We start from the raw sequence: 23,479 nt of genomic DNA, 5'->3' as shown, positions 1-23,479 counted from the left end.
TCCCGAAGAAGATTTACTCTCGGTTGCATCCAAATAATATTAATCTTTTTCCACGTAAAACAATCAGCAATTTGTCTTCTTATTTCAAATAATAACGGCCAAAATGTAATGGAAATTTTTCTAAATTAATTGAGGAAAAATAACACAAGAAATTAAAGAAGGGGAAGGAAATCAATAAAAGATTAAAAAAAAAAAAATGTATGAGGTTGTGAGACTCTCGTCCGATCCCTTTTATTTTACACGCCACTTCCAAGGAATGAGTGTGTCTCTTCGTGCATGCATATGATTGAATCCATTCCCCAAAGGTAGTTTCTGACATTCCTCTCGTAACTTTGCCGACGTGATGTGGTTGGTAGCTTTTTCAGCAGCAAAAATGTTAAGGGAATTGAGAATGTTATGTGCAAAATCTTGAAAAATATTTTCTTAGAGATAAATTCTTGGTTGTGTCCAAAATAATATCTTTAGTTATGTGATAAAAAGGATATATTGTCGGTTAATCATTGACAACACAAGGATAAGATTAAACTTTTTTTTATATATAAGAAAGACAATCGTAAGCTTCTTTCTCATTACATATGAGGATAAAAATAATCACAAACTTCCTTCATGCTCTCTATGATCAAGTATAAAAGTTTATCTTTGTGAGGATTTCATTTGATTAGGAGACTTCCTTTGACTATTCACGTTCGTACTCATAAATCTTGAGTTACTAACTTGAGCGTCAAAAGGATTTGATCGAAAAACCTCTTTTGATCTTGATCTTTGTGTAGGTGATACATAAGGAGTTCGACGTTTTCACCTAAAAAACATCTCGAATAATCCTACGCTAACATTATGTAAAGCAAACGACAAATCTTCTTTATATATATATCATTTCTTCAGAAAAATAATAAGTATAATTGCTAAGATGTAATTGCAAACCATAAATCCAATTTAAGAATCTAAATTGATTGACAAAAAATAACACGTAATTAAAGAAGGGCAAGGAAATAGATTTAAAAATAAGAAAAATAAAAAATAGAAAGTAAAAAAAAATCGAGGTTTTCGTTTTTAAAATCAAAGTTGTAACAACACAAAGCTCAAAATTTCTAAACAAACAAAATGAAAGATGCTGCTCAATGTTTATAAGATCCGTTGGATGAAGTGTCTTTATAAGATTCACTATGTTGCTTTAATCTAGATTTAAGTTATTGTCAACAAAGCATAGAATAATCATTCACATGATTACATGTTTATCATCTCGGGTGATGTCTTAATTATTTAACGATTACCTAAGTTTCTTATCGCAGTCAAATACAAATAGTAAGAGCTTCTACCAAGGATTGTAGAGTACCGAAAATATCATTTCAGGTCTAACTCAAAGTTGTGTCCTTCTTATCCCTCTACACATGACACTATTCACTACAGGAAAGAGTATGGAGTGAAACTAGTTATTATATAATTGTACTAATATGCTAAGTGTGTTATTGACTAACCAATCAGTTTATGATTAGTATATTGAGCATCATTTAAATGACCATTTAACATGCAGGTTGAGTTCTGACCATTGAAACTTTCGATAAGGCTAATACTTATCCTGTTGATAATTTTAGAATAATTATCCTTCGTGTCTACCATATTATCATTAGTTTTTTACGATTAAAACCAACGGAATGCCCCCATAATTCCATTAAAATGAGCATTATGGAGTAAACCTTTTGCATGACAAACTTTAGTGGCTGGTAGGAGGAATGTTTACAGCTACATCGACGATGAACGCTCTGATCCCGATCGATCTGAGCGAGCGAGGAGTCTTTTAATGCTCGATATGATGCCTTTAACGCATATGGTAGTTGCTTTAGCATTATGGAGGAATGTTTCCTCGACCAAGACTATCGCAATGGAGCACTCTATGTGATCCTCTAACGTTTAATCTAGACTTTAGAAATGGACTTAGTGGAGAGAGAAAGTATGATATTCGAAATCATATTTTATATTTATATTTTATAGTCGAATCTCCGCAAACTGCTTAGAATTCTATCCCTCTTCCTAATATTTTAAAGGGGATGAATATATTTTAAGAGTATTAACTAAGTATCTTAATATAAACATAAATGTAAGAGTTTATTGATAAACAAGGTTCATCATATTATAATGTATCGTTTAATACGAGAAATATATACTAATCTGACAACAGAATGATACAAACTATATATATCAATTTGTCAACACATATCAGTATAATTTGATACGTATCATATCGTTAATCAGTCGATACATAAGGACAGATTAATAACACAAACTATATTAATAAATATATAATTATTTTATTAAAAAAATTAGGTTTTGAGTTTTAATCCAATAGGAATTTTTTTTTTACTAATTTATCTAGAAATATTTTTTGTAATTAATATTTTTCCTACATGGAAGAGGGGAATGGGTTAGTAGTGGAAGTTGTAGGTTGTGATACTGAGGTTAGAGTTAAGATTGTTAATATATGAGAGAGAAAAGAGGAAAAAAAAAGGAGAAAAAGCAAGTATGATCAAACCAAAGGGAGGAGGAAACGAGTGCAACCGACATCATCAACAAAGAAGGAAGAGATGGACGAAGAGGTCAGCCAGGGTGTGTACAGATGAGGAGACAAACATGATATATATATATATATATATATATATATATATATATATATATATATATATATATATATATATATATCACCATGCGATTTATATCGCGTTTGTGGTGGACGACAGCAAATTGCTAGCGTATGATGTGCACATCGACAACGTTCATCAAGATCATGCGTGGATCTCAAATCACTCGTCCTCTCGCACCACCCGTGCATTCTCTCTGAATATTTTTAGGAGGGAAGAAAAAAGTCCACGTGGTGTTGACTTCCGAACACCGTGCGTCAAAGGGCGGTCGTAAGATATTTAGCTTGAAGAACACGCGGAAATTATAACAGGACCAGTCTCCAAGCCCTTCTTTTCCCATCTGGGGATGGTGGGTCCGCCGTCAGTGCACGACTGGGGAAGGTTGGCACGGAGTCAACGCGTTTGACTTCATGAAAGTTAATTATAATGGGAACTTTTCATTGCACAAAAATAACGTTCAGAATATTATTATCATATCACGGAAAATAACTTCTTCTTTTTAGCTATTCTATTGGCTCACTCTATTTGCCCCAATCGACGACGCATATCCACCGTTCGATATATGGCCCCCACCACGGCATCGGTCGTTTCCGAGACAACGTAACTCAAACGGCTCACGCGGCATCCGAGCTGATGTTATTACATCATTGTGGGGGCCTTCGGACGACTTGAGTGAACGCGGATCGCCGTCCGTTAGCAGATCGATGGCGAGAATATGAGATCACGAGCGACGGAAAAGGCGTCGGTGGTCGTGATGCTTTGGTACTATTTTGGGTCGGTGGTGAAAGAGCCAATTGGGTGTTTCTTGGGTAGTTACAAATCTCTTTTGAATTATTTAGCAATTAAATATATAATTAAATATATTTTTCTATCAATTTGGTCATATATTAATAATTTTTGATAAAAATAATAAAAGATAAGAATAATTATTGAAGAAGTTTTATTGAAGAAATAAAAATGTTTCGTAGAGCCTCTTAGGAATGTGGTTGTACCAACGACGTTGGTCGTCGAAGACAAGGGTGAAACTTCACTTTTGTCAATGACGTTAGTCGCTGGCTAAAGGCAAGAGCGAAACTTCGATAAGAACAATTATTGAAGAAGTTTTATTAAAAAAAATAAAAATACTTTAATACATTATCATGTTCCCTCTTCTATTTATACAAATTAAGAGAAAAAATTTTCACATAATAGAGAATTTTTCTCAACAAAATAAGAAGATTTTCTCAAATAGTTGAAGAAATCTTATATTCTATCAATTTTAAGAGTCCTGTGATTTTATTGGGGTTTTCAAACAAATACGTCTCTTGTGATTTTCCCAGACAAAAGAGAAATCACGGGAGGCACGCATAATTAGGTGTTCCATTGACTTTGATTCCACGGTCAAAGTATCATTCGATCTTTCCGGTCCATTTCCTTGTCTCCCGGTCTAATCAACTATTGTTGGGTAAACGTCGTGCCTCTTTTCCACACAAAGTCCCATCTGATGCAACATCGCACCTTCCTCGCTTCCTCACACTTCGTTCAAAGCTTCATCTTTCTTAGTGCATATCCTGAAACATCCTTGCACGGTTCAAATAATTACAAATAAACCTCCTACATTTGGACTTAATACACAGTACATGATGATTATGCCACTCGAGAGCAAAGTTGGTGGCAGAAAATAATGGAGAAAAATGTATTTATGCATAATGGAGACGAGCATTTCATGTTGGTAATGACTGTGACCAGCACTATTGTAAGATTCGGGGATTTAGCAATAGCCAAGAATTGAAGCCAGTAATTTGTAGAGCTTGTCGAACCACAGTACGTGGGCATGTTGCTGCCCACATGCATGATTCCCTCGTTCACTCGTTACGTTGAGTCTTCGTTTACAAGTTATTGCCGTCCCCTAGTAGTCCTTTCATTTTCTAAGGACCTGTTGATCTCTTCCGTTTCTTCTTCTGCATGTATGAGTGAGAGAGAGTGAGAGAGAGAGAGAGAGAGAGATTTGTGTCGGGTATTATAAGACTGTAAGACAGATCCAGAAGCGGAGGAAGAAAGAAAAGATATGGAGGTGCAATGAACAGTAAGTACATCGATCTGAGGTGAGGAACCGTATCCAGGATCGTTCCCCCAGGATCTCCTAAACAATGAGGCCATTTTGAGAGTGGACACCCACACGCATTTAATTGGGTTCTAATAAATAGGAGATGAAAACCTAGAATTTTGTGCCGTGTAAACTCTTACTGATTCCACGGCAATTCTTAGAAAAGTCAGACGGAAGCTTGAAGCTATTGGTTATGATTCTCGAGAAACGTTTGGTGCTTACCAGGTGCTCGGATATGGATGTCTTAGAGGATGTCATTCCTCCATAAGATTGAGTCTCTACCTTTCCGGCTCGTGGTTCGGCCTTAATGACAATAACAAAAATTTTGTCAGTCTAACTTTTGACACAAGAAGAGATTATATATATATATATAGAAAAGGAGGGGTAGATTAATAAAAGACAACTTGTTCGCGTGGGTAAGCTTCAAACGCTCGCATTATGTGACCAAAACACAAGTCAAAGTCAAAGTAGTGACTTGTTGACCGGTTCTCCAACTTCTTCGTGTTCCTACGACGTTAGCTCTCCCAGTAGGTGAACTGGATCTTAGGAATGTGAAGCTTATCATCAAGTATTTAGGTGAGTTTGTTGTACCATTTTGAACTGCTTCTGTGGTATCTTAACACCAAACATATCCTTCACAGGTTTTTTGTTTCTTTCCAGATGATGGCAAGATTGGAACTTTCAAATCTTGAGCTGATGGACTTGTCGTGGGATTACTTGACGTAGACGATTAGATATCTGGACAGCATAGAGCCTGAGAGAGTACATGCCAAGCCTTGTCATCAGTCCTATCGAAGTAATGACTACTACCACGCCGATGATTTGTTTTCCAATAAACTATGTTTGATTACTCAAACGTACGAACGTTCACATAGGGAAAAAGTTGGTGACTGAAGCTGAACTCTGCACTTACGTGGCAATTTCCAGTAACCTTCTGACAAATCCTCCATTAGATCTCATTCTTTGTATCAGATAACTTGATACAATGATCAAGATTTTGATTGAATCATCATGCATCTCAAAGATTTAAGAGATCCAATATGTAATATAATAGATTGGACCACACATGACGTTGGTGTCACCAGCCCAATACTTTTTGGGCTTTAATGGACCGACTGGGTTAAGTAACAACCAATTAATCATGTGGTGGTCCCACCAACTTCTTCCGACCCGAGCTGGGTCGTAGATAAGAGCCCGGCGCCATTAACACGACACGATCCGGTCCGGACGCGATGGAGCCGATCCAACCCGAGCGACCGCCTCCGCCGATGATGGAGATCCACATGGTGGCGGCCGCGGACTCGCCCGAGTTTTCGCTCCTCTGCTGGGCCCTCCGCAGCTCCCCCGTCGTCGGCCTCGACGCCGAGTGGAAGCCCAACCGGACCATCCGGCTCCACCACCAGGACACCGTCGGCGGCGGGGACTCCGCCCCCGCCGCCGACCTCCCCGCTCGGTCGTTCCCCACCGTGTCCCTCCTCCAAATCGCCTGCCGTGTCCGTCGGCGCCCGTCGGATCCGGTGGTCGGAGACTCGCCGGTTTTCTTGGTGGACCTACTCTCCGTCCCGCTCGTTGCCCTGTGGAGTCCGCTAAGGGATATGTTCGAGTCGTCGTCGGTAATCAAGCTTGGTTTTAAGTTCAAACAGGATCTCGTATACCTCTCCTCCACCTTCTCCGCCAACGGATGCGATCCTGGCTTCGATAGAGTAATCTTCCTCCGCATACTCTGTACACGTTGTGCTCTTTGGTGTTGCATTGTTTTAGGACTTTTAATTTCGATATATATTGGAAATTGGGCCAAACATTGTGCGGATTATTGGATGCACGGCCGCCTTTTTGGTCATCTTTCCATTTTACATGCAGCGGACAGCATGAAGTTAAAGGAGATCTATCTACAATCACCACAAGATCCTTTAAATAAGATTGAGAACAGTATAAGGGTTTGCTTAGGTCGTCGGTGGCACTCTCAGCAGACTTGCCTTTCTCCCCATATGTTAAGTTACAGTCTCTGATCAATTCGAATTTTTTCGATGGATTTATTGATCTATGGAAAATGATGACAACAGTGTCAATTGGGAAAGATATGGAATGTTTGTTTTAGGTTCTCATATAATTGGTGGCCTACAAGTAGGAACTACAATGGAATGTTGAAGTTTGTAATGCTAGTTTTTCTTTGAATCTGGGACCTTTTCTTTAATGTTAATTTAATGGTTCTCACTTCTTTGAAATGATAACTATGTCTTTCTGGGACAGGTGGAGCCTTTTATGGATATCACCAGCATTTACCATCACCTAAAGAATCCAACCATGGGTAAAAAACATCCAAAGGATACTAAAAGCTTAGCAGCTATCTGCAAGGAAGTTCTTAATGTCTCTTTATCAAAGGTTGGTTGTTGCATGAGGTTTCTTATAGACTTCTGGATTTCTTTTTCATGTTAATATGTAATATATCTAATGGATAGTGGCTTTCGTTGGCTTTCATTAAAGGCCTTAGTACTCCATCAAAATACCACAAATGGCTCCATATCATGTGTTCTTCCATGTCTGCAAGTACCCTTCCTATTTTGTATATCCTTTTCTATTCTTCATTTTGTATGAGTTGACTAAAGTAGAATTTAAAAATGACCTGAAGCATCATATAATTTTCTATATTGGACTTCAAACATCACCTGGAGTTATTGCTCAACAATTTCTTTCTACAGGAACTCCAATGCAGTGACTGGTCATGCCGTCCTCTAAGTGAACAGCAGATATTATATGCTGCAGCTGATGCGTATTACTTGCTTGAAATATTTGATGTCTTCCAGCAAAAAATAATCACCAAAGGTATATACTCTGTAAGCTTGGAACTATTATTATATGTATATGTCCTGATCAAATTTCCACAGTACATTCTTTTTGTTGAACTTGTGTTGTATTATCTTACTTTTCAGTGTGATGGACAATGACGAAATTTTCCATATCAATTTTTTTTGTTGGTTATGTGACAAGTTTTAGAAGTCTGGGGACTTAGCAGTCTTGTGTATCAATGCCTATGGCTTAGCCTAGTGTCTTCTGAGCTAGTGATATTGGTTTAGCCATCATTCTTTTGCCTCTCTATTCCCCAAATTCACTAAGCTGACATTCATTTCACAGCTCACAAGTATAGTAGCAAAGCCAAATTCAGGATATTGATACAAAATATACTCTCTCTTATATTTGCGGTGACTGCCTTAATCAAATAGGTATTTAGAAAAAAAATCTTTTGATGCTGATAAGAACAGAAAAGAAAAAAGAACAAAGAAAATAGATGTAAAAGTGACAGTGGTGACGGGAATATTCTTGAAGTGCTTCTGCCTTCTTTTTCTAATTTTTCACTGGCCTTCTCTTATGGTCAATAGAATAGCCTATACGAATGGACTTCTGGTGTGTTATAAATCCTGTAGTTCATGAGGTTCAACGGTTATATTTTAACATGAAAGTGAAAGTTAAGATCATTAAGAGCTGATGGACAATTGCATGAGGTTATTATCCTGCCTCATGATGATCGATTCAAGAAATAATCGGTACTAAAATTATTAAAGTATTGGACTTATTATAATAGCCACTGATTTCAGTACCCTAAAAACAAGTCTCTTTGGAGACCTCAAATTCACTTTATAGTCTTATCAAGCCTTCTGCTTGGGTTGAGCCAACTTCACCAATACCAATAGCTACAAAATTTTGGTAGCCTTTAATCTCATCACACGATGTTTTCCCATTGCTAGATCTGACTTTTGTTCTAAGCAATTATTGCATCCCACCAGTCTTCTATTTTCATTTGCAGAGCCTTCTGTAATTGGACGCCTCTTTAAAGGAATGCTTAGTTGCCCTGGTCATATCATACTGGAATTATGTGAACACACTTGTTGAGTCCTAGGTGTAATAATTGGGAGAACACATGCCTTGGCACCTGCTATGTTGTACGATGGTAGCATGTCATGATTATATGATACTGAAATTCTTGGCTGTAATTTTGTAAGTTATATCTAGCATGACAACTCTATCAGGATTTCCTACCTTCATTTAATCTTTCTGATTCATTTTCTTTTCTTGGTAATTTTCTATCTTATAAAAGTCTTTTGGGTCTTATCACTAGATTTTTTGCTAGATAATGATTAGTTAGGATTTTTATTTCTTAAATTTTCTTGCAGAACAGATCCTTTGAAATGCTGTTCAATTTCTTTTGTTAACTTTGAATGATTGTAGCAGCAGCCAAATCACAACCTAGTCCTCCTGGACAGAATTTCATTGCCACTGTTATAGAAAAGGAAATCATCCCAGAATCAGGCTCCAACAAATTGTTTACTGAATGTTGTGAATCATCTGATATGGTCAGATCACGTGATTTTAAAATTTTCTCTTTTGAGACATTTTGCAGTTATACCCACCTTATGGCCTTCTTGTTGATATATATATTTCAGCTTGATGATTGTCTCTCGAACAATGTCAGGAGACATGGCGAAAAAATTATGTTGAAGGAATCAGACAAAATACCTCGGACCTCAAGACGAAAAGAGAAAAAGCAGTCATCTGGAAATGCAAAGAACAAAGAGAAATTGACTTGTGATGAAGATTGGCAAGGCCCTCCACCATGGGATGTATCCTTCGGTGGGGATGGAAGCCCAAAGTTTTTATGTGATGTGATGGTATGAGACTTTTCTTTGTGCACTGCTTAATATTTGTATCGCTGCTGCTAGTTTTGATTGCTTATGGTCATTGACTTTGTAGTGAGGCTTTCTCGTGTGTTCTTGTTACTTTTTATGTCATTAGGGAAAATAGACATCCCTAAAGTGAGCCTAGTACATAAGGCTTCCGTCTATATGGGATCTCTCTTCAGCATCAGTTGAGGTGTTGAATCATTTAGCATGCATCAAGATTGGGGGTTTGATATTCAAAAGTTCAGGCCATAGAACTAATTCAAAAGGGGGCTAAAGCTGACAAGTGACAGAAAAGTTAGGCAGGCACACAGTCCTACCCCTACAAGCAGAGAGCTTATTTTTGCGAGTTGAATTATAGTCATCTAGGTCATGAATTAAGATTCTTATCATTTGTATCAAGGCTTGCCCACCCGAAATACTGCCCAAAATAGGCATCACTGTATTCGACGAATGTGTTCTTGTTAATTCATGACCTCAAAATTACATTTATCAGATTTTTAACTAAAAACTCAAACTAATAGTGGTATTATTCTATATACCTGATTATGAACTGATTTCACCCTAACAATGCTAAAATAAGCATTTACTTTCCTAAGCAGAATCTTGCTCATTCTAGATTGATAAGATCCAGATTGACCTCAATCCGATCAAAATTTAGTCAATTATGAACCAATTCAGTCAAATATTCTTTGGTTTGTGGATTGTTAATTTTACTATTAGTACCACCTTCATTTACATTTGAATCTTAAATCTAATGGTTGCAAGATAGTATCCAAAAGCATAATGTTAGAATAAAATCATGATAGTCAGGGCCTGAAATCTGAACTAACATTATGAAGTTTGACTATAATTGGATTTGCTCGGTTCAGGTTATATAAACTATAACTTTGATTTTTACAAACTTCAGGCTTCCAAAATGAAGGTTTGATTTTCACCTAGATAATGAACTTGTAATTCAACTATTGGATTGGATCGGATCAAGTCATATTGTTTAAAATTGGTTGGTCATGATTTGGAAGCAACCAATTGCTGTTGGAGTATTCTCCAATTTGAAAGAATAGGCCTCCTAAAGATTTCTACTAGAGATTACTTTACTAAATTAACCAATTTTACAGTATAAACAAGGAATAATATTATGAAGCTTGTTTCGTAGGAGACAACGAAAGAATGTATGGTATGTCGAGTATCATGAAATAATGTATTCACTATCAGATGAATTTAGAACTGTATTTAATGATGGTTTACATAAGATGCATATAAATTATATAATCACATTTGGCTTTCAAATCAGAGCTTGATCTAAAATTGGATCACATATGAATTCAACAAATATAGCGGGAAGTCCAGTACTAGGTCCTTATGATATTGTCCTGAAAACTTATATTTTCTTATTAATTGCTTTCTTGATCTTTAACAGATGGTCTATATAGATTTTCTTATATGTTTTTATACTATTTTTTAGCACAATTAGTATAAACATTTATCCAAAACTTTCGTGTTTACTTTCTATATTTGACCTATTTTTCATGCATCACTCAGGCTTTTGTTAGTGTTATTTGATTGTGTATTTTCTTTAATTTATCATGTGCATTTTGGAAATTCTACTAAATCTAACTAGATACAGTTTTGGATCCATAGATAGAGGGGTTAGCAAAACATCTACGATGTGTTGGCATTGATGCTGCTATTCCTTTTTTAAGGAAGCCTGATCCAAGGTTAGTTTGTGAAAACACATTTGGACTTTTAGTACCTCTTCTTAACCATGTGTATGTCACATTCTTTTTAACAGAAACATATGATTCTTATCCAACCTCTATTTTCTGTAGGCAGCTACTGAATCAAGCATACAAAGAGAAAAGGGTCCTGTTAACACGAGATGCCAAGCTTTTGAGATATCAATATTTGGTGAGGAATCAAGTATACAAGGTGAAGAGTTCACTCAAGAATGACCAACTACTTGAGGTAATTGCATGGAATATTTGTTCAGTATATATCAGACATCTCTTATTAAGATAATCTCCAGTTCACTCACTACCTTGTTGTCATGGATAGCATGAAGGTTGCTCAGTGGATTTGTTGAGAGTTGTAAACTGCTGTTATTGGTTGTATTCCATTGATTACAATTGAAACCACTGTTAGATTGTTAGCCTCTGGTGGAGCGCACCATTTGATGATTGTGGACCACTGGTAGATTACAGGCTGGCCATCACTAACAAACTGCTAATCAATGACCATGCACATTTTGTCAATCAGTCCTCTTACTACATAGCGATTGCTCATAGTTGTCTTTCCCTTCTTTAGGGACAAACAATTGAGGATCTTTAATCAATCAACATTTTTAGTGAGCCAAATTTTAGTCAATCAACACACCATATTAGTTTATCAGTGATTGCAGGCAAATTGTTAGCCCATTGTAAACCCCAATTTCATTTGCTGACAGATTGTCGCCTTTGTTAGGACATTGGAGGGTGATCACTCATCATTTAACATAGTTGGTATTACCATCTGTTATTAGATTGGTAAACAATCCGTAGAGCCGCAGTTGGTTATCATAGGTTGCTCTCGACAAATCTTGATTGCTGATTCATTGCCATTGCTAGCTACTTGATGGTCTGCAAAAATAACTAGTAGCCTGTGGTTGGCTTCACAATCAACTAAATTGCAGGCTAAAAATATCTAGTGGAATGCACTTCAGATGACCTAGGACTTCCATGGTTCAGGCTCAAGGTGAAATTAGCTATATAAAAGCCTAACTACATAATTAAGGGGGAAGTGAGCTCTGATTTTTTTTCCAATCAATCACAAGTAGTATTTGGTTTTCAGAAAAGCACCAAAATTGAGCTCTACAAAATTCAAATGAAATAACGAAATCTCCTGTTCCCATTTCCCCTAAAATGATTCTGGAGCTCTTTGCACAAAAGACCACCTTCAATTTTTTTGGCCTCTTGGAACTTCACTTCATAATTGCATCTTATTTTTGGTGAATTAACACAAGAACTCAGATCACTTTGACTATAAATTCACTTCAGTGGTTTACTTATAGTAATATAAATGTGCTCTTAGTGTAATTGAATGATGCAGTTGTTTACTAATTTAACTGTCATCTTGGAATCCAAAATCACTTGAACAACCAACTACAACATCTCAGTCATTTTTAGAACTTTTAGATTTCTATTTTGCTACTTTATATGAAGCATTAAACATATCCATTAAATCACCCATATTAGGTGCAGTATGCACTTCATTCCACTTATTATTATTAAATATCTTATATCTTAAGTATCAGGAGTGAAATCCGAACCCATTCTCTTTCAGATCAGTACCTCAAATTGGTGCTCTGGTTCATCTTGGCCACTTGACCTTTTCCTTTTCATTTTCATCTTCTCGTTGTGTCAGTCAGTAAGACCTGATTCTTTTGAGAAAAGTTCTTTTTGTTATGTTATTTTGCCTGTGTCGTTTAATGAGTTATAACATCTCAAAGAAGCAATCTCGGTTATGTGTGTAGTTTTCACAAAATTAGATCTACAAAACAAATCCGACTAGGAAATCATGTTCTCGAACTAAAAAGATACACTGGTCAATGGTCGTAACATTTATGTTCACTAAAAGAATTATTATGACTATTACATTCTGTGCCAGTTTTGATTTGTTTAGTTCTGACAGGTCATTGAGACCTTCCAGTTGAAAATTTCCGAGGAACAACTCATGTCAAGATGTACAAAATGCAACGGAAACTTCATTCAGAAGCCTCTGACAATTGAAGAAGCTATTGCAGCTTCTAGGGGATTCCAGGTCATTCCTGACTGCCTTTTTGACCGAAATCTTGAGTTCTGGCAATGCACTGACTGCAAACAACTCTACTGGGAGGTAATGTCTCAACCTGCTTGCTGACGTTGTTGTCTTGGTTCCGTTATATGTTAAACTGGCCTGATGATATCTTTGTTTTCGGACAGTCTAATGTTTTCTTTTCTCAAGATATGACCATGTCCTAGTTTTCAATCCAAAGTTGAAAAGCCATATATCCACTATAATCATTGCAGCTGTGTACTTCAATATTCTGAAAGACTGATTAGTTTTGGATAAATTATCCTCTTCAAACCCTCAATAATTTAGCCCATATTGTTACAAATTGTGATAATCATTTGATTCAGCTTGGTACCCTAACAAATATTCAGTTCATAGAAACCAAATTGTTTCAAATTATACATCTTATCCCAGATTATTTAACAGTGTTGTCTCCACTTTACAGGGAACCCAGTATCACAATGCAGTACAGAAATTTGTGGCAGTTTGCAAGTTGAACGACTGAACCTTCTCTCCTTCCAACTTCATCAAACCAAGAAAACCTACTGTTCGTTTCAGGCTTTCTGCATGGCTTCCACCTTGATTCTGTTGTTGTAAGAATATTTGAAGATATCTTTTGTAACCTAATCTGGCCTTGGTGAGGGAAAAATGAATGCGTTCATGGCCTACCATCTGCAGAGAAGACAGAGAAGACTGAACCGTCTCACCTTCCAACTTCATGTCTTCTGGTACAACTTCGCCAACCAAGAAAACATACTGTTCGTTTCATTTGAAGATATCGTTGGTAACCTAATCTGGCCTTAGTGAGGGAAAAATGAATGCGTTTATGGCCTCCCATCTGCAGAGAAGACAGAGGGCTGAGATTGACCTTTATGCCCATTCTTTTTCCATTTTGTCAACTATTCTCTTAGTAGATCTGACACAGATGCTTTTAACATGTTAGCCTATGTGCTTTTACTTTTGTTGTTGGTTGAGTAGAGAATTCTGTCATAGCCTTGTTCGATCAATGCATTTCGTCTGAACAGTGTAAACTGTCAATTTCTTGAGAGAGAAAAGGGGCATGTTGGGTGACAGGTTTGTAGGTGGGATTGGGTAAGACTCCCATCCGATACACACACACACACACAGTCTCTATCTCTTTCTGGCCCCCCACATAGTGGCTGCAATCTCGAGCTTCACGTTCTATTTTATTCCTTGTTGTGATGTTTTGTGCATCGAGTACTTTGTCGATGTGAGGTCTGCCCGTAATGAAAAAAAATGAAAGACATCAATCAGTATTTCTTTTTGTTGTAAAACAAAAGCTATATTTTATCCTTTTGTGCGTCGGCCACTCGAGACATAGGGAATCGAAAATTAAAACCAATCTGCCGAAATTAGTAGTTCTGTCTTGAGATATTAAATACATATAACGTGGAAACTTGTCTCGGATGTGAGAACCCAGCAGCTTAACTCAGATCGTCATCATTCATTGCGCCGCAGCTTTCTGCGCACGAGAATAAATTCCGCCGTCCATCCTTTTCTGCAAGTGGAGAAGACTGGGAAACGACCAGCGAATAGTTCCCACAAGAGACTTGTCTCTCAACCAATACATACACATTTAGATTTGATGAGTGAATGGCTGCCTTAAGCCATACACCTGTAATAGAAAGGCAAATTGTCTGCTTAACCATCTATCTGTGTTGCCTGCGGACAAAAGGGAACAGCGAGAGCATCAAAGCACAGCAACGCAGCTTGTCGTTTAGTGTAAAATGATAGGACGACGAAGCCAGTGGAAGACAAAGAGGAACATCACAAGAGCACTTCAATATTTTGTATCATATTAAATCTATTGACAGCGGCAGCAGATCCCACCAGGACGACATCGTGGAGTGTTCATGGAGTCCACAGCCATTCTTTGCTTGCCTTGGGAGCCAAAGTGCACGCACAACGATCGACTTGACGAGGCGGGGAGAGAGAGAGGGGAGGAAGAGGGCACAGCGGACATGGATGGTCGACACTCGGAATCGTTCTCCTGTTCTTTTGATCCGATACGCACTGTATGCGTTTCGCGCTTTACCCGACATCTGCGATCACCCTCGGAGTTCAGTACGTGGCTTGTCAGCCGAGGGCGTCGCTTTCACCAGACAACACATGCTCGTCTGGGCCCGACTCGTGGCATCTCTCGTGGTGCACGGTGCCGGGGGGGCCTTCGGACCATGATGTTATCGAGCGGCATCGTAATGAGCAATTATAGCCGTGCCGACCACTCGCAGCCGCTTCAGTCACGACTCGCGTCACCACCGTTAAGCGCCCGAACAAAACGAATCCTGCCTATTTGAGTTGATAACGCCGCTTTGAGATTCGTGTGCGTACTTGATTGTTGCTTCGAACGGTGGCCATTGTTTCCCCCCCGAACTGTTTCGGGGGCGTTATTTGGATGTAAAGTCATCGTACGGTACGAGTTAACTTTCGTGTTTTATGTTCATAACGTCATCCTACGGTCTGCATAAGCATAAAGCTCGTTCAAATCAATGGCACCCATAAGATCATCAATTGGATGGAGACTTTTAACCTGTCCACGAATCGGATGTGGATCCACGTAAATATCGATCCGATAACTTAAATCGGCTCAACCCAACCCGTCGACCATGTCGATCCGATCCCGATCGGGTCAAAACTCCTCCTTTCCCCCGCCACCAACAGCTGATTCATCAAAAAGCCCAAAAATGCATCATCTGATCTATCTTCCAATCGCAAGGCACGGGAGTGCGCCACGTGGCAGGGAGTGCAAGATCTCGATGGTTTTGTACCCGCAATTCTCCTCCCATCGGCACGAGAAGTGGGGCCCCGCTTGGCGGAATCCCGTCTGTGGACAACTCATGTCGCCGGCCCCACACAACAGCTCTCCATCGCAGGAACGTACCACGTCAGCGTCCGCACTTGCGTCACGGCCCCACCTTGCCGTCTCGCTCGTGCACTCGAATCACACACGGCGAACGGGCAGCAATGGACAAGACCGCCCGCACAAATGGTAAGCTTTGGCGGACTCGCGTCCTCTCACCGCAGCCATCTCATTCTTACTTTCTCGATGCCATGAGAGGCACCACCGCACCGCGATTCCACCGCCGTCCATAAGCGTTCCTTCTCCAGGGGCAGCTGCCGTTTTTTCTTCCTCTTCTTCTCTCAGCTTCATCCGGATCGCATGGATGCTGCTCAGTGGCGTCAGGTAAATGGTCTGTGGATATGTGAGGGAGGGCATGGCGCTTTGTTGGGTCTTTTCATTCTTTGTGTTGGATCTCCTGGTACATCATCTCTTATGATACTGTCATGGCTTCCTCTTTAATCCTTGAAAGAAGCAAATCACTTTCTTTTTCTACCTTCTTTTCTTCTCCCTTTCTCTTTCTCCTCCTTTTTAGCTTGTGAGGTAAAGCAAAGGCATGAACAGGTTGGTGTACCAAGTGAGTCTGATTTCTCTTTCATCTTTTCTGATTTCCCTCGGATCATCCTTTTCATGTAATCGTGGATATCTACAGCTCTCCAACATATATAGATGTTTGCTAATGTTTTGTATGTCTAATTATTGGTCCGCATGGGGTTGCGGTTTTGTTGCTCTTCAGGAGACAGGGCTGGCGAAGCCCATGCAGCTGGTGCCCTCTGCATCCTCCTCCCCCTCCACCACCACCACCACTGCGAGCAATACTTGCTCCACAGCCATGTCGCAGGTGGTGACGGAGCGCAGGGCTAGGCCGCAGAAGGAGCAGGCCCTCAATTGCCCCCGGTGCAACTCCACCAACACCAAGTTCTGCTACTACAACAACTACAGCCTCACTCAGCCCAGATACTTCTGCAAGACCTGCAGGAGGTATTGGACCGAGGGTGGATCCCTCAGAAATGTTCCCGTCGGTGGTGGCTCAAGGAAGAACAAGAAGTCTTTCCTTTCCACCGCCGCCACCACCGCCACCTCTTCCACCGCCACAGCGGCATCAGCATTAGTGTCAAATCCTAAGAAGCTTCCAACCGAGCACGTCTCCCCTCCCTTCTCCCTCTCTACTTCTCGTAAGTTCCATGAGGGACAAGATCTCAACATGGCCTTCCCCCGCCCCGGACTCCCCGAGTACAACGACTTCCCCAGCTTGGAGAGCAGTACCGTCAACAACAATAGCAGCACCAGTAGTAGAAGCATCCCATGCAATGCACTTGGTGCTCTCTCAGCCATGGAGCTGCTGAGTAGTGGAATGACAGCGAGAGAGATCGGGACATTCGTGCCGGTGCCACTGCCGGAATACCCAACTGGATTTGGGTTGCAGGAATTCAGGGCTCCTGCATTCAACTTCCCGATAGAGGGAATTGGTGGAGGAGGAGGAGGAGGAGGGGAAGGAAGACGAGGCGGGAGTAGCGGCGGGTACGGGGCTCTGCAGGGGATGCAGGAGAGTGCTCATGGAAGGCTCTTGTTCCCGTTCGAAGACGTAAAGCCAGGAGTGGCTGATACAAGCACGACTCCCGAGTTGGAGAATAGCAGGGAGGAAGGTGTGGCCACTCCTGGTTTTTGGAATGGTATGTTCGGTGGAGGAGGCTCATGGTAGGAATCAACACACTATGCTTATCCATTAGGTCTCGGTTGGCTCAGCACTAACAAAAGACAGAAGCCACATGAAGTTCCTTCTTCGTATCTCTCCATCACTCCCTTCTTCTCTTCTTTTACAGCCTTCATTTTTCAGCAGCATGAAGCTTCTTTTTAGGTCGGCTTCAAAATGATATCTTACGATGCAAAAGTAGCCTTTGGTTAGGCCAGAGAACCCACATTTTTTCTTCCTTTGTTTCTGTGCAGTGATGACAAAGGGAGGTGATACACCTCCTTGCTAGTAGTGGTCCATCGCCTGGTTCGCTGGAGATGGAGAAGAAGAATGGGTAGCGTTTGTGATAGTGTTTGGTTGGGTTAGGCAACAGAGTCGTAGTGTGGCGACTGTGCGGACTATGCATCAGATTTGTATTGGCCAAAAACGGGGGCAGAAGGGAAAACTACAGTTGTACTGCTCTACTTTGTATCTCGAGAAACAGGGATTTTGTGTACGTCAATTCACGTTGGCATGCATGTTCTTCTTGTCGTTTGTGTCGCCCTCTTGCACCAGTCTGAGATGTCACGTCTCATCATTCCAGCGAGATTCTCCCAACTATGAAAGCACCACGAGAAGCTTAAGATAGACTGGAATAGGTTGGCATGCCCACACTCTCCCCGTCGAGGAACTTTTTCCTTCGAATTAATTAATTAATTATATATATATATATATATATATATATATATACTACCAGCATTAAACAGGTTTCTTAGGAGTTGCAGTGCCAGTTGGATGAGGAAGAAAGCTTGGGTCGTGAGGCATGGAAATTGCAGACTTCACCTGCCTCAGCACAAGTCTTGCGGCTAATGATTCCTGCACCCACTCACCACCACCCTCCTCTCCCATGCCTTTCTACATGGAAACAAGGAGGCCACTCTACTTCCTCGGAAACATTTAATTGATTTCCCGGATGTGGGCTCCCTGCAAACATTCTCCTTGGGATGTGGGCAGAAGAATGACCCACACCATTGGCTTCATCCTGACACCGATATCTTACTCGCTTGCATGATACTCTCTGGAGGACGGTGTGGCTCTCTTTTGTTTTGCTTGCCATCACATTTGGAAGGCAAGAAGCCGGTACTCCTCCGACGTAAGCCACATCTATTGTTTCGGTGGAGGGGTGGGTCATTGGCTTAGCGATGGAAAAGGTATTCATTCTGCCGCTGCTGCGTTGAATGCTTTGCCGATGGTCAGATTTGGTGGCAGCAACACTTCAGAGGGCTCTGGGAGACTGATGTACGTCGACTAGGAGCGACACGTGAACTTGTCGGCCTCAGGCCGATGGGGATGAAATGCTACGGGGGAGCCACTCCCCGAGACCACCACCTGCAGAGCCATGCGACCACCGACCGTGTCCGTTTTGCTCGTGTCACCCTAAAACGCCAAGACAGGGACGACATGCACGAAGGAGTCGTCTCTCGTGATGCGAACGCAATTCCACGAACCTTCCGGTGATATCTAAGACATCGGAGTTAATGGCTCGTGGGCCATCGCCGGTCCTCCGAACGGGCTCCGCTTGGTAGAACACGTGGGCACGAGGATGCTTCTCTCTCCCTGGTTCGTAAGGGGGAGTTGGGGGATCCCAGTTCGCGAATCACATCCATCCATCGTGGTATTCGTAGTGGATTATATGTACCCTATGATCTGCTCGGGAATTCTTTTATCCTTCCACCATTTCCTTCAGCTCAAGCAATGCTTAATTGTTAAGCAAGCATTTCCCACTCTCCCGCATATTAAACAAGTAAGTGATCCTCCATTTTTTCGGGCATCTAATCTGATTACATATTTAAATTGATATATAAAGATTTGATGATCCTATCAATTGGGATTATGACACGTCGACTTAAGCTTATATGAGGATAAAGCTAGAGATATATTACAAATATGTATAAGTATAAAAACTTATATTATATTATTATTATGTGAAGAAACCTTAATACCAGTATTAAAATCGGATAACAATATATTAGATTTACAATATGTATTTTTCGATATCATAAAAAAAATTTATTTAATCTACAAAGGCACCGTCATCAAATCAAAAAATCATAGTGATATCGATCTATAAGAAAAAACTACATTCATCACTATGATCGATGGATTAGGTATAAGAGAGGATGAGAGAATAGTTGTAGTCTTTTAATGACTGACTATGTGACTAACGAGAGATTACAGAAGATTTATAATTTCTCTTTAATGTATTAATAATAGTATCTACTTAAACATGCATCAGGGTTTTCTCACAAGCTCTATTCTAAGAATATTTTTTAAAAAATATTTTAGACCGTAAAACTTTAGCAAATGAATCAGCAATCATTAAGGTGGTGCTCAGGTTCTCAATTGATACATATTGTTTCTGGACTCTTTCTTTAACCACCAAATACCCTATCTCGATATGCTTGGAACTATAATAGTACTTACTACTCTTATAGAAGAAAATTACTATGATGTTATCATAAGATATCTTAAACAACCTAATAATTGAGTCGATTATACCAAGTCTTGTGATGAAATTTCATTGCCACAAAGTTTGATTTGTGACATCAAAACATGTCACAAATTTAGCTTCTATTAGTGATGATGCAATAAGTGATTGTTTTATATTTTTTTAAGAAATGACCCCTTTAGCTAACATGAATATAAATCCTAAAGTGAGCTTCCTACTATCGAGACAATTTATAAAATCAACATCTGAATATCGCGTCACTTCAAGTTGATCTGATCTCTTGTATATGAGCATATAATCTTTTATCTCTTGCAGATATCTCATTATTTTCTTTGTAATAATCTAATATTTTATTCGTGGACTGCTCTAGTATTAACCTAGTATTATAACTACAAAACTAATATATGATCTTATACAAATTTGAGTAGACTTCCAACTACGCATATATAAGGAATATCCTTTATTTGATTCATTTCTAAATAATTTTTCGGAAACTAGTTTTGACTAAATCTTTCACCTCTAGTAGTAGGTATATTATTAACTGAACAAAACTACATACTAAATTTCTCTAAAACTTGATCAATATATCCTTTATGAGATATTCCTAACAATCCTTAATATCTATCTTTGAATATCTCAATGTCAATAGCATATGCTGTCTCATTTATATCAACAATCTGAAAAATTTTGTCGAGAAACATCTTGTTTCATACAATAAACTAATATCACTAATGGTAAGAAAAATATCATTCATATATAAAACTAATATAATAAACTTGCTCCTATCAACCTTCAAATATATGCACTAATCAATAGTATTTTTCTTAAATATGAAGAAAGTAATGGTATAATAAAACTTTATATATCATTGTCCAAAAACTTATTTAAGGTCATAAATATATTTTCTAAGTTTGCAAGCTCAACTTTATTTTTTCTTTTCTGTAAATCATTCAAGCTGTTTCATATAGATTTTCTCATCTATATTCTCATTCAAAAATATTATTTGTATATCTATTTGATATAACTCAAGATCATTATAAGCTAATAATATAATGATGATCTTTAACATGTCATTTTAAAAAACTAAAGAAAAGATTTCATTATAGTTGATGTTTCTTTTTGAGAAAAATCTTTAGCTATAACTCTGGCTTTATATCATTCGATATTACTTGTTGAGTCACATTTTATCTTGAAGACCGATTTGCAATTGACTCTTACTAGACAATTCAACGAGTTTCCAAACATTATTCTAATCCATCGATTTTAACTTTTCTTCTATCACATCATACCACTTTTTAAAATTACTATTTTTTATGACATATGAAAATGATAATAGGTCCCTTTTTATCCTTATATTATAATTTGATTCTTGTAAATATATCACATAATTATCAACAATAATATGCTTATTTTTTCTTTGAGAAATTATCAAAATTACTTATTGTGGTTGCTCTATAAGATTAGTAGCGACGATATCAATATCAAATGAGAGTTTATTAATGTTATTTTGTTGTTCACCATCATCAATTCTCTTAATGATTTGAGGAATAATAATCTCTCGAATATGAGATGACAAAGAAGATTTACCTTATATCTCCTTGATATCAAAATTGATCTTTTGAGATTCTTCACTCCTATTGATTTCGTCATTTTCTTAGAATCTTACATTATTAGATTCTATTATCCTCATACTATGATTAGGGTAATAAAATTTATATTCCTTGAATTTTCTAGATAACTAATAAAATATTTAAAAATAGTTCTTGGATTCTTTTTGTTTCATGTGGATTAAAGACTCTTATCTCTACAAAACAACCCAAATATATAAATATCCTAAACTAGATTTCCTTTGGTTTATAACTCAAATGAAGTTGATAGAACCAACTTATTAAGAACTTTGTTCAAGATATACATAATTGTTCTAAGAGTTTTACTTCACATTGATTCGGGAATAGAGGAATAACTCATAATACTTCTAATCATGTCCATAAAAATATAATTTTACCTTTCAGCAATGTTATTCTATTATCGCATATTTAGTAAGATAAATGAAGCACAAATATCCTATTTTTCAGGAATCTAATAAAAGAATCAACTTTCTAATCAAATTCATCGTATCCATCATAAAATTTATCACCTTATTAGATCTGATAATTTTAACTTTTCTATCTAATTATCTATTGATCCCATTATGTATATTTCAAGAGTATCAATAACTTGAGACTTTTCATATATTAGATACATATAATCATATCTGGATAAATCATCTATAAATGTGCAGAAATATATTTCTCCACTGAAATAAAGAATATGGAATGGTTTAAAGATATCGAATAATCTCAAGGAGTTCTTTACTTCTTCTAGCATTTTTCTTTGTATACTTAGCTTGCTTTTCCTTAATGTAATATATGTAAATATCAAAATCAACGAAGTCTAAATTTTCTAAAATATTATCCTTCACTAAGATTCCAATTCTTTCCTTACAGATACATCTCAATCATCTATGCCATAATATAAAAGATCTTTTATTATTATAACTACGTTTTAATCCAATATTTAATTATCACTAATATCTTTGTAAACCTAATATTCAAATTAATTTGGGCTAACTACATATTGTCCCCTGTAGTTAGATGTCTTTAATGTCCCGATCCGTATACTTTAAAAAGTTATATTGACATTCATATAGTTCCGAAAGTAAAATAATTAGATCCATTTACCCTAACGATATCAGTTTTATCGATAAAAATATGAAAATAAAGGGTAAAAAGATAATTTTAATGTTCAGTGGTAGACGACGATGATGGTGTAGTTGACACTGGTGGTGGTGGACTACTCCCCCTTTGCATTTACATCGGTGTCGATATAAATGTTGAGCGATTGTCACCCTTCGATTCATCCTCCCTTGGAAAGTTCTACACCATCTCCGACTTCTTCATTACTTGAACCCACCACCTCATTGTAGACCTTGATATTCCCTGTGGCATCTTCTACTCCTTCGGTGCCTTTAACATTTTCGTCTTTGACCACATCTAGTGATAGATTTCCCCCGCCCTCCTTTCTAGTGCCATCGCTTTCTCTACTTCCATCACCTTCGCTTCTCTCACATCCGCCCCTTCCTTCCCTTACTCCTGTTGGGCTAGCAGCCCACAGATTCAGCCCATAGTGGGCTTAGGCAGCCCACATCTCACCTCCTCTTAACCTAACCCTAATTAACATTAGGGGGGTGTGGTGGCTGC

The 23,479-nt window shown here is 38.4% G+C and overlaps 2 protein-coding genes across 6 annotated transcripts; both read left to right on the top strand.

The window, feature by feature from the left end:
- The first annotated feature begins 5,920 nt into the window (after nt 1-5,920).
- On the top strand, nt 5,921-14,160 carry LOC135638899 (uncharacterized). Of its 3 annotated transcripts, none has more exons than XM_065152455.1 (9): nt 5,921-6,422; nt 6,970-7,101; nt 7,419-7,542; nt 8,950-9,068; nt 9,159-9,383; nt 11,034-11,110; nt 11,222-11,357; nt 13,059-13,262; nt 13,645-14,160. In XM_065152455.1, exons 1-9 carry the CDS (start codon nt 5,952-5,954, stop codon nt 13,702-13,704), a joined length of 1,548 nt encoding a protein of 515 aa, XP_065008527.1. In that variant the 5' UTR covers nt 5,921-5,951; the 3' UTR covers nt 13,705-14,160. The 3 variants fall into 3 exon arrangements, with proteins under 3 accessions (XP_065008527.1, XP_065008526.1, XP_065008525.1); XM_065152454.1 differs by having other exon boundaries at nt 8,947-9,068; XM_065152453.1 differs by having other exon boundaries at nt 8,944-9,068.
- Nucleotides 14,161-16,144: 1,984 nt separating this feature from the next.
- LOC103985712 (dof zinc finger protein 1) lies at nt 16,145-18,254 on the top strand. 3 transcript variants are annotated; one of them, XR_671750.3, is made up of 3 exons: nt 16,145-16,404; nt 16,796-17,917; nt 18,007-18,254. XR_671750.3 is itself a non-coding variant. In XM_009403508.3 (2 exons), exons 1-2 carry the CDS (start codon nt 16,381-16,383, stop codon nt 17,759-17,761), a joined length of 990 nt encoding a protein of 329 aa, XP_009401783.2. In that variant the 5' UTR covers nt 16,145-16,380; the 3' UTR covers nt 17,762-18,254. The 3 variants fall into 3 exon arrangements, 2 of the variants coding, with proteins under 2 accessions (XP_009401783.2, XP_018681521.2); XM_009403508.3 differs by having other exon boundaries at nt 16,796-18,254; XM_018825976.2 differs by lacking the exon at nt 16,145-16,404 and adding an exon at nt 16,412-16,636 and having other exon boundaries at nt 16,796-18,254.
- Nucleotides 18,255-23,479: the final 5,225 nt, after the last annotated feature.

The sequence above is a fragment of the Musa acuminata genome, chromosome BXJ3-5 (assembly GCF_036884655.1).
Source record: "Musa acuminata AAA Group cultivar baxijiao chromosome BXJ3-5, Cavendish_Baxijiao_AAA, whole genome shotgun sequence".
In the NCBI taxonomy this organism is placed as follows: domain Eukaryota; kingdom Viridiplantae; phylum Streptophyta; class Magnoliopsida; order Zingiberales; family Musaceae; genus Musa; species Musa acuminata.
This window is presented reverse-complemented; position numbering and strand designations above follow the sequence as displayed.

Bases quoted from the DNA above. Each gene is read 5' to 3' on its own strand.
- LOC135638899 (XM_065152453.1), top strand. From the start codon at position 5,952: ATGGAGCCGATCCAACCCGAGCGACCGCCTCCGCCGATGATGGAGATC. The intron at 9,384-11,033 runs GTATGAGACTTT...TTGGATCCATAG, and splicing joins AGTTTTTATGTGATGTGATG to ATAGAGGGGTTAGCAAAACA. The intron at 13,263-13,644 runs GTAATGTCTCAA...TCCACTTTACAG, and splicing joins GCAAACAACTCTACTGGGAG to GGAACCCAGTATCACAATGC.
- LOC103985712 (XM_009403508.3), top strand. From the start codon at position 16,381: ATGGATGCTGCTCAGTGGCGTCAG. The intron at 16,405-16,795 runs GTAAATGGTCTG...GTTGCTCTTCAG, and splicing joins ATGCTGCTCAGTGGCGTCAG to GAGACAGGGCTGGCGAAGCC.